The sequence below is a fragment of the Coturnix japonica genome, chromosome 7 (genome assembly GCF_001577835.2).
Source record: "Coturnix japonica isolate 7356 chromosome 7, Coturnix japonica 2.1, whole genome shotgun sequence".
Lineage (NCBI taxonomy): Eukaryota > Metazoa > Chordata > Aves > Galliformes > Phasianidae > Coturnix > Coturnix japonica.
Window position 1 is genome coordinate 4,218,945 of NC_029522.1, and position 11,271 is coordinate 4,230,215.

Sequence of the window (11,271 nt, forward strand, 5' to 3'; positions counted from 1 at the left end):
CCCGCCCTCACTCCGGGCCGTTAGAGGCGGAGCCGCACTCACCGCATGGGCCCGCGGCGGCCGCCCTGGGCCCGGCCGGGGCTGGCGCTGGGGCTGCTCCTGCAGGCGCTGTTCGGGGCGGTGCCGAGCGCAGGTACGGGCCTTCCTTCGCTGTTGGAGGGGCCGCGAGGCTGGGGGGGGTCGGGCGGGGCCGGGGTTGAGGTTGGGGCCGGGGCCGCCTCCGGGAGACGGAGCCCGGAGCGGTTTGTCTCCGCCCACCCCGCCCCGATGCTGCTGCGGCTCCGGCCCCGGGCTGTGCCGGGCGGGGCCGGCTGACCCTCGGGGTGCGGAATGGGGGCTGCGGGGAGAGCTTGGTGCGGCTCTGTATCTGCCATTGCCTGCCTCCTTACAGCCCCGAACATCACCGAGTCGGGGCCTGACGGAGCAGCACTCAGCCCATCTGAAGTACTGCACTCCCTGCCATGGGGTTTGGGATGGATGACAAGCAGTGGCTCCAAACTTCACAGTATAAGTGCCCTCACTAGAAGATGAATGCAACACACTTCAGCAGCATCACGTGTAGACACAGTCTAATTCTGGAACGGCTTAATACGCTTAAATAAGAATATGCGTGCAGGAATTTTTAATTGGTTTAATTAAATTGTTAATTAAATAATTGAGGCTGGGTTTAGCTCCATATAGAGCTCAGGCAGGCCTGGACCTGACAGCAGTATTCCCTTGTCCAGACCGGGTTTGCACTGGAGGTTTGCTCTGGCCAAGTGCTTACATGGCTGTTCAGACACCAGGAGACTGTTTCAGCAGTTACTGCTGAGCTTGGCTTGGACTTACGTTTTCTACTGAGCCAGCTGACTCCCTCTGTTCTGATCTGCGTTCATTTGTTCTGCTCTTTAATTACCTTCCTGGAGCGCTGCAGTAAGGCACTGCAGGGCAGATGTTGGTGCACAGACGGGACCATGTACCACTCTGCAAAGCCTGTTCCTTGCATGGGTCAGGGCCCTTCCTCCCTAAAGGCTCAGGGGGTCTCTTAGGTTGCAGGAGAGCTGCACTGTCCTGGTCTCCTGCCCCCTGTGAGCTGTCAGCACAGCTGCCACACTGAGATGTCCTGACCATGTCAGGAGAAGGCAGCTGCAAGTAGAAAGTAAGACCAGCTAAGTGCTTTACCACTACAACCGTGTTGGGGGGGATGAGTGCTGTGTGGTCAGCACAGTGCCACATGCTGGATGACCACAATACAATGAGCCTGTTTACCTGCCTGTGCTCCATTCAGCACCGGGAAAGCATCAATGACAGCAGGGCTACACCCACATGCACCAGCAGGGAACTTGGCCCAGGGGCCTGTTCCTGTGCCATGAAAACACGGGTAGAAATGCCAAGCTTCCACTGATTGCATTGCTAAAAAACCTCACCATGCATTAATTTCTTTATCCCACCCCCGAGGTGTTGCAGTTTAGTTAGAACCTCAATTACTTGATTAGACGTGTCATTTGAATTCTTGTCTCAATCATGCTGAACATGCTACCCTGCAGCCTAGGCTTTATGTTCTGTTATCTGCAGACTGCTTGTGATTTATCAAAAGGAAGAAAAAAAGAACGTTACGTATTTCTATTTCATACACGTTTCAAGTGAACTTTCCTTCACCAGGGGGAAGCTGTAGCCTTCTGGAAGAAGGGAACGCCATCCAGAAGCTGCATGAAGACTGCTTTTGTTACGTGCAAAACAGGGTCATGCACTTACAGTACATTTGGTCGACTGTTCAGGTAAGAGCTCCTGTAGGGGACCATCCACGTGTGCCATCCACAGCCCCTGGCCTCTGCCCACCTGCATATATGCCCGGCTGACAAGATCAAAGCAGCGCCTCGGAGTGCAGTGAGTAGTTTCAATGGTGGTATATCAGAAAGAGCACCATAAAAGCGCAGCTCAGTGTTGCTTCACTCCACACACACTGAGGTTTGCTGTCCCCTCATTAGGAGGATGTCAGCCAGGCTCACAGCATCACAGGAGGATGCCAAACACACATTACAATCTGTAGCATCCCTCTCCTTTCCCTAATATAGCATTATTATCTACAAGGAAAGTAAGCTTAACTTCTTACAGCTCCAGAGGGGAACAAGGAAGGGTAGAACATCCACAGTATAAGAACAAAAGGTGTGTTAGATTGTTACTCTGAAAGTCAGACAAATGCTGTTCTGGCTGCTTTTTCATTTGGCTCAGAACATCATGAAAGAAACATGCTTAGTAATAGCAGAACAATACGGAAACCTCATGCCACGAGAGGCAATAACAGGTTAAGGAACAGGCAGAGTACATTTGGTTCTGTTTTTCCTGCAGAGCTGTCAATGGACAAAGGAAGGAAGCAGTTTAGCTAGAGAAGCTGGCTCAGACTTGGAGGTGGAACACGTCTTGGTCTGTTCTTAACCTCTCTGTCCCTAATACAAACATGGCATTGTTACCTATCAGAAAAGCAAGTACAGGTTGTTAGGTTAAATGGGGGAATGTGAAATAGAATAACATCCACAAAAGGAACCACGGGTCTGTCAGATGCTGGGGGTTTTGTTAGACCCATGTGCATGGGCAAGTGTGATGGTGGAACCAAACCCACAAAGCCAGATGGGCTTAAGGCCTCGGATAGAGCTATGTTGACATGGATTTCTCTGAATCACACTGTAAGGCCTAAACAGTATTTGCATACAACTAATAACCAATATTAAACAGCTAAAAACTGCAGTGGCGTTACTTTCAGTGCTGATCTTCATTAGTGTTACAAGCTGAGCGTCTCACAAAAGAAACCCCACAGTGATTCTGAACTACAACTCTGCCTTTCTGTTTGATTTAGGTGAGAATTAACAGCACAAAGGCATTCAGGTTTGTGCCTACTCCGGAAAAAAACAACTGCGGGGATTCAGAAACTGTCTTTGAGTTTGCTGCCTGCGCCATCCAGATATTCTGGCGACAGGAGACATCTACAGAAACCCTCTTAAAGGTAAAGCAATATGGAGAGGACTTCTGCTTCAGAATACAGCCCTTCAAGGAAGAACTGTACACCGTGAGCCTAACACGAGAAAGTAAGTAAAACAGCTTCCTGTGTGCATTACAGATAGATGGGTATTGCCAGCACGACTGCCTGGACCATCTCTTCTGTAACAGGCCTGAGACTTGTCTGCTGATATTGAATATAACCAGTGTTTCAGAACCAGTTAGTCTAAAGCCCCTTTCTGTTTGTTTTCTTTTTCCCCTTTTTAGTGCTAGATGGAAAGCTCTTGTTTTTCTTTGTAGCTGGAATTTTTCTGTTCCATTTTGCAAACAGCCTGAGCAGGTGAGTACTGGCTGCTGCCTTTTCATGTTCTTTCCCAGCATCTGTGCAGCTTTGGTCTGTTCTCTGAGCTGAAGGCACGATTCTCTGGGGAAGTGAAATAAGGAAATGAATGTCTATTTAAATATACATTAAATAGATGAATATATGTTACATGTATTTATACCATTTGTGTGATGAGGTCATCTGGGGCCTGGCCTGCCTCCACCTTCATGCCAGCCTTTCCTCACCATGCTTTGGATGTGCCCTGTAAAGGAGGATACTCACTGGCATAGCAAAACACCTGAACCATAACTTCAAAGCGAAATGAATCACAAATGAATTGGCAGGAGACACCTTTAAAACCAGCAGAGCAGCAATAGTTTCCAGACTGAACCAAATCATATTTTTAAGTCAGATTTTTTATCAACGCGTAAACTAAGAAAAAATTTGCCGTTTTAAATATATGAGCCCATTATTGCAGTACTGAAGCATACAGAACCAGGGTGTACATGAGAAAATGATGCAACAAAAGTTTATCGTAGCATCCTCAGAATTGGAAAGGACCCTTCAAGGCCACCTGGTCCGACTCCACTGCAATAAACAAGGACACCTACATTAGATCAGGATGCTCAGAACCCCGTCCAGCCTGACCTTGTATATCTCTGTGGACGGGACATCCCCCACCTCAGTCTGGTAACAGTTTCAGTGATCTTATAGTAGTAATTGGGATTTTTTCTTTATTCCTATATATAAAATATCTATATCTATATCTATCTATCTATCTATCTATCTATCTATCTATCTATCTACCATGAATTTAAAATCTAAACCAGGCCTATTATCTGTATAACTCACAGTCCTGTTCTTAGTGAAGATCACTGCTGTCTTTACTAATGTTGGCATTATTAACCACTCACTACTTAGAAAATACTTCTTACAACCTTCTCTCTTGTTTTCTTCCAGGAGCACCAACTTCTTTTACCTGTCTGGAATAATACTGGGCGTTCTTGCTCTGCTAGTTTTTGTCCTGCTGGCACTTAAAAGATTTATTCCAAGGGTAAATCCACATTTGTAAAACAAAATAGTAATAATTTTTATCATTATAGTAAGAGGAAGTGAAGAGTCCAAGGCCAGATTCCGACCTTGCTCTGTATGGGGAACTCCACTGAAAAGGGTGTGGGAGTCAAGTAAATATAACTGGGTCAGAATCAAGTTCTAATTATCTTGCTGCCAAGTTTAACTGGAGAGTGTTGATGTGAGTTTATTGGACTGGAGCTAAGCTTAGTGTTGAGTATATGAATCAGTCGAAATCACAATGTAATTTTAGTGGCAGCTGGTACCGACTTTCTTCCATTCAGCAGGGAATTAACTACAAGGCAGATGTGAAATTTTCCTTCACCAGGTCTTGATCTCCATGCACTGTTACAGTATTTCTGAGGTATGTTAATTGAAAATACACTTCAGGAAGCTTGGGTCGTGACACTGGGACACAGCAGACAAAGACAAGAGGTGCAGCTGCTCTGCTTAGACTTAATGCTGTGTTCTTGCAGCAGAGCACTGCGTAGTTCAAGTCTGACACAGAGCAGAAGCCTGCAGGTCTGCCAGAACCACATTTGTTCTTGCCTGTGGATTCCTCTGCAAACAATGGTGCTGAGTCTGACTGAGACTTGTGGCTTTTTCTTCTATTTTTCTTTTGTCAATTTGCAGCGCAGTACCTTCTGGATACTACTGAGTGGCTGCTGGATGTCCTCACTCTATCTTATCTACTGCTTCAAAGAGAACATGCCGTGGTTGTGGTCTGAACAAAGACTCTACGTGTTGGGTAAGAATATTAAACTGAACAGTGCACTTCTGGATAATATAGTGGTTAGATGAACACCTGCCCATTAAGATTAAAAAGAAGTTAAGCAACTCATTGGTGGGTTACTTTTGTTCTCCCAACCCATTTATGCTCTCATATTCCTTAAGTTTCTAAGTCACTCAGTAAGTATTCGCTCACATCATATCATTAAATAAGGAGTTCGATTGAGTGGGCCAGGAGCAGCTGAAACAGCAGGCTTTGCATTAATGTCCCATTGATTTGCCATAATGTACTCTCCCTGTGACAGCAAAAGGGCAGCTGTGATGACTTTCATTTTGCTGAATCTGGGAACTGGATGCACAAACTGCCAACTGGTTGGCAAATGTATTGCTCTGGCACCTGCCTCACCTTTCTTGCATGGGAGAGAGCTCATGTGCAGCTCTTCCAGCATTATCTAATGGCTGCACATAGATCACTTCATAACCCTTTAGAAGGCGCAGTTCATAATGCAGGTACCTACAAGCACAAAACCAGCACACCGTGCTATGCAGCAGTTGCAAGCTTACTTAGCCACCTAGTGAAGTTCAGAAGGGTAGTTTCCAGCTGTCTCTTCATGACACTGTTTCCTGTTTCCACAGGGTATTTTGTGGCCATTGGAACTATCAGCTTTGCCACTTGCTATCAGCATGGACCGCTTACCAGTGAATTGAGTATAACCTTGTTCGCGTGGACGCTGCAATTAACGGCCTTTGTTTTTATTTACTGTGGTGTCACCATACCTCAAGTTGCATATGCAATAATAGCAGTCATGCTCTGCTCCAAAGGCCTGGGATATCCCCTCGGTGCTGCCTGGCACATAGGCAGGTGTGTATGTATTAATGAACGTCCCGTGTCCCTTTAGTGCTAGGAAACATTACCGTGCTCCGTTTATATTGTGGCATTTGAAGTTGGAACTGCTTTCTCGGCGTAGATCGTAGTTTGCTAAGTACTTCTCTTAGCAATATGGGAACAACATGTTTGCTCATCCTTGAATTTAAAGCATGTTTTACCACAGATGTAACACTCAAATGAAGATTCTCACAAGTCCTCACAATTTACAGCTGCTTGTTCCCTCCTGTGATGACAGACTCTTTAGTGCAGACTGTTCCGCAGCTGTAGACTTCTGCTGAACCTCTAAGAGCCACAAACAGGCCAAGGTTAGAACCAAGTTAATGAAAACCAAGAGAAGCCACTTACCTGTTAGTCTCACACGGCGCTTAGTGTTTGAAGAACATAAAGCTCTGCTCCTCTGCTCTTTCCAGATGTTGCAGCACAGCCTGGGTCCAAGTAATTGATGTTAGTTAGAATTCTTCATTTATCAAGGGCCGATTCTGCCAGCAGCTGAGAAGCAGCCTTTCAGCAGCAACATAGCATCAGCACTTACCTGATGTAAGCAGGTTTTGCTTGCTCTGCAACCACTAAGATTTGACTATCAGTTCACAGAAGTCACAACAAACCTGTTTTGCCGCTGAACACTGCAGGTTGTTCTCCAGGTGGAACCCCTTCTCATTTGCAATGAACTGATGCTTTCATAGAACCAAAGAATACCGAACTATTGCACTACAAATCTTCCTACAGAGAACAAGAAGGCTTTTTTTTCCCCTGTCTTGAAACACTGAATGGTAGCACCAAGCATTGAGGCCATGATGCCTGATACACAGCTCAGAGCAACAAATTGATCATGATTGTTAAGTATCTTGCTTTAATTATTAAGATTAGCACTAATCCCACTAAGCCAGCAAGACCTTTGGCGTTTGACTTGTCCAAGGGCTGCAGTTCATTCTTGCTTTGCAGGGAAATGATGGGGAAACCTGAGTGCTGCTGGTTGGAGCAGGTATTACATACAGAGCTGAAGGTTTTATGGGCATCCAGCCCTTGCTTATCTTAACTCATGACAACATTTAAATGGAAAGCAGTCGACAGAAGGGAACAGAACATGGCACGCTTTCTAATTGATATCTAATTATATTATACATATACTACGCAGCAGCTAAAAAAACATCAGATTGTAAACATTTTGGCCTCAAGACTACTCAGTTTTGGAATAAGAAGCAAGATTTAAGATATCTAGCAAACAACACGAACAACTCAGAACAGAGCATTGCTTATCTTTGAATTTAAATACGCATACTGGGTTTTGATTCAGCCCGTGTTTCTGCAGACTCATTTCACATGCTGCACCTAAAAAAGGCTGAGCAAGTAGACTTCTCTTCTGAGCTTATAGTCCATGCTTAAACAATAAGGAAGCCTCATTCTGGGGAATGCTGGATGAGACCTAGAGTAAGCAGCCTTGCAAACACAAAACTTCTTGTCCTAAAGCACTGACACAAGCATGTAGCTTTTCTTCATAGGACAAACATGATTCAAGCATGTTCTCAGCAGATAGTATTGAGAAGGGATGGGCTGTAATTACCTACAAGAGGACTTCAGAAACGCTAACTGCTATTTCATTTCATTCTAGAACAATGAAGAATCGCTTTCAATCCCAAAAGTTAGTGGTTAGATGCCTTACAGAAGAAGAATATCGAGAACAAGGTGAAACTGAAACTGTCAGAGCTCTGGAGGAGCTGCGCTCATCCTGCAAGAACCCTGACTTCTCATCATGGTTGGCAGTATCCAAACTCCAGTCCCCACATAGGTAAGATAATGTGGCTTTTCTAAGAAGGGAAACACTTGGTTAGGCAGCAGACTCACATACTACTTCAGGCACTATTCCAGGTGAGTTTATATCTCACATGCAATAAGACATGGGGATAGTTTTATCTACTTGAGTAATGCAGTCTGAAGATACGTGCTCAGACGTTTGCTGTGTTAAGTTCTTCGACTGCAAGTCTGCACAGTGAAGCAAGCCTATTACTTGAAGCATCAACCAATACCTAAGACTGCAAAATAACGGGGTCTGCACAGAGCAAGCAACTTAAATACACTCTTTATAGCCATTACTTAGTTAATATCCTTCTAAGTTGCTCCCTATAAAAATACAAAATGATAAGAACCAGCACAAGTCTGACTTTACATTGAGTATCCCTTTAAACTTCCTATGGAAGATGGTTCGGCACAAGGCAAATCTATGAAACAGATCCAGCCCAACCCTGTTCCCCATATAGACTTACAGCGCTTCCAAGAAGAGCGAGGTGACACCATTCAGCTTGCAGAAATGTTCAAGTCTAAAATGTAAATTATTGATCAGTTTACCAGCACTGCAGAATGTAGCTGCAGTTCCTTCTTCTTACATTTCTCTGATGCTGTCGACACTTACCCAGGTGTCAGAACTGCCGTCTGTTCCCATGAGCGTGCCAGAAACCTCCAGCTCCATTCTGTATCTCCAGCATAGCTGTCCTCTGAAAGTAAGATTTGCAATGAACTGAAATGTAGGAAGGGATAAATTGGTGCTTTGTTCAGCTGAACCTCCCGTTTGGAGTTGACCTGGAGTATCTGCAGTACTCCCAGTCTGCAGCTCAGTTGACCAAAAGCAGCTATATGGTGATACAGATGCTCACTCTGAATTACCCCATAAGCATTAAAGAAAGAATGAAGCCAGATCTCACTTAGTCACAAAACTCTGCAGGTGCCCTCCAGAAAAGCAAGAGTTACTTGTGTAGGAAGGACTGAAGGCAGAAGGAGAACAAGTCTTCAGGGGTGTCACCAGCCTTTTGTCACTATTTACTGTTTTACATGGCACTGTCGCTCCTGCTCCACCTTTGAGGTTGAGCTGCTTTGTCTCTAGGTACATCCTCACACCAGCCTCACTTCATTGGCTGCTTCCCCCACACTTGCAGTATTTTTTCCATTTCCTAACTGATGCTTTCTCCCTTTCAAACTCTGTCAGGTTTGCAGGTTTTGTTCTGGGATCTCCTCACGTCTCACCAGCAGAAACAAAGGCGCACGATGAGGAATACGGCATTGGGAGTTCCTTCCTGGAAGAGCAGCTCTTTGAGACAAGGACAGAGTCTGAGGGAGATGAGATGACCGGCTACAGCCACGAAGATGATGATGAGAATGAAGATGAAACACATGAACAAATTTTATTTCCATTTGCTACTGAGCTGCTCTGAGCTTTGGAAACTACCCTAAAAAAAGGGAGAGAAGGGAAAAAGAAAGACATTGATCCCACAAAGGAAGGCTGCAGACCAAGAACTCATTTCTGGGGATTCCTCGTGGATGCTTGGGGACAAATGAGCATTTTTCAATAACTGTTTCCTGCATCACTGATATTGCACAATTAGAGCAACAGAAAGAAACCACAGGGACTGCTCAAGCAACGAGGATCTCACACTATCAGTACTTCAGCCGGGATGCGTTGCTAATTTCCAGAGCAGGTACTGACAGCAGCCTGTCCCACCACAGGGCCTTCTTTTGCCAAGGATACTACCTCTGAACAGAGCATCTTGGCCTTGCTCATTGTCAAGTCCTCTGTGCTGAGCACTGGCGGGAGAGGAAGCCATTATTAGTGCTCTGCTTTCATCAAGTACCCTAAATATTAGCAAATTTCATAATGTTCTTAGTTTGCTGATAAATCACTTCACTGCTCAGCTGACTTTTCAGTGATAGAGCTCTACAGATTTAACATAGCTGAGTGACATTTGTTGGCACTTCTGGCTCACAATGCTGTCTGCTAGCTTCACTTTGCCTCCCCCCTTTTGTTCTCAGCTCCTCTTACCCTTCAAACTCCTGCCTCGTTTTTCACCCGTCTGCTTTTAATTGTTCTATTCCTGCACTCTGCACTGGGGTTGTGCTATACCTTGTTTTTTTACACGTCTTTGTTTCTTCACACATTCTTCTTTCCTATTCCACAGGCCTTTCTTCTCCATCTTTGACAATTGCAGGAGGTCCCCCCAGTCCATCCACCTGCAGAGGTCATTCTCTTCAGTTCTTTAGACCATCCTGCTGTCTTCATCTATGTTTTCCTTTCCTGTCTCCAGACTGCAGAGAGCACAAGGCCATTAATTCTCTCATCATCTGCAGAATGTATCAAGCTGTTGAAGGGCTGTTCTCTTAGTGCGCCCAGTGATGCAGCAGGACCTCAGTGGTGCACACCCTATAGTCCATATCTAGTCAAGGGAGAAAATGTGATGCCTCTCTATTGTGGCAGAAATAAGCTTCTTTTAAGTACACACCTACTTGTTATACAGTAGGCAGAAACTACATGAAAATAACCTTTTACTTACATGATAACTAAACAGAAAAGCCCAAACAAAACTTCCCTTTTTGCTGAACTGTGAAAGGACAACACACCGGGTGTGGTGGGGAAGAAGCAAATGCTTTCTTGTACTCACAGAATCCAACACTTGGGTAAATGCTATCCAAAGCGGAGCAGGGAACCACTAAGCTCATCCAAAGCAGAAGTGCAGCAACATACCAGAATGATGACTTCTTTAGCGCGTAGCTGATAGTGACCTGAAAAAGCCTCCCGAGTCTGTTCCAACACTGGAAGCGTTTCACAAACAAAGCCTTCCAAAATCAACTGCCGTCCCTCTGCCCTCGGCCAGCAGTGAGTTGACTTGCACAGCGGTGCTGTGATGCACAGAGGTTACACAGATGGAACAGGAACTACCAGCAAGTGTTACCCAGAGCTCAAATGGAAAATCTGGGAGCAGAGACTTGATGTTAATCCACTGCCTTAACTATGACAGAAGGCTTTTGCCCTTAACAAGGGGCAAGTTACGTTTACCTCTTGTTTCACCACGTTAAGACAGAAGTGTTTATTTTGTATTCAGGGCGCACCATACTCCATCCACTGCCTTTTACTTACAGTGTTTTTTAAATAAAAGTACTTGTCCAAGATGTGGTTCTCTGCCCTTCAGCAGTCACTCCATTCACAACAGCAGGCACTGCAGGACAAGGAGGAGCCGAGTGAAGGGGTGTGTTTATGTCCTCAGCTTTCCTACCCACTGCAGGCTGAATGAACCCTTAATGCACGTTAGCTGTGGCCTCCTCGCTGCACCATCTCCTCTACCTTCACGCCCATCTCCCTGGAGCAGCCTGCCATTCCATTTCTCCATTCATGACAGATCAGAGCCTGAAAACAAAACTTAGTCCCTAAGATTTCTCTTCTTCTAAGGAACAAACTTGATGGGAATTAATTCTCACTCAGTGAATTTCTGTGCCGGTGGTTACGTTCACTGCAGGCACCACAACA

General features: G+C 45.3%; 1 protein-coding gene across 1 annotated transcript; it reads left to right on the forward strand.

Annotated features, from left to right (window-relative positions):
* On the forward strand, nucleotides 1-10,916 carry NEMP2 (nuclear envelope integral membrane protein 2). The gene is made up of 9 exons (XM_015867880.1): nucleotides 1-133; nucleotides 1,642-1,757; nucleotides 2,834-3,062; nucleotides 3,241-3,313; nucleotides 4,256-4,349; nucleotides 5,000-5,114; nucleotides 5,732-5,957; nucleotides 7,594-7,770; nucleotides 8,962-10,916. Exons 1-9 carry the CDS (start codon nucleotides 46-48, stop codon nucleotides 9,185-9,187), a joined length of 1,344 nt encoding a protein of 447 aa, XP_015723366.1. The 5' UTR covers nucleotides 1-45; the 3' UTR covers nucleotides 9,188-10,916.
* The last annotated feature ends 355 nt before the right edge of the window (nucleotides 10,917-11,271 follow it).

Excerpts from the sequence above, each read along its gene's own strand:
- NEMP2 (XM_015867880.1), top strand. The coding sequence starts at position 46 with ATGGGCCCGCGGCGGCCGCCCTGGGCCCGGCCGGGGCTGGCGCTGGGG. Across the intron at positions 134-1,641 it reads CGGGGCGGTGCCGAGCGCAG|GGGGAAGCTGTAGCCTTCTG; the intron begins GTACGGGCCTTC and ends TTCCTTCACCAG. Across the intron at positions 1,758-2,833 it reads ACATTTGGTCGACTGTTCAG|GTGAGAATTAACAGCACAAA; the intron begins GTAAGAGCTCCT and ends TGTTTGATTTAG.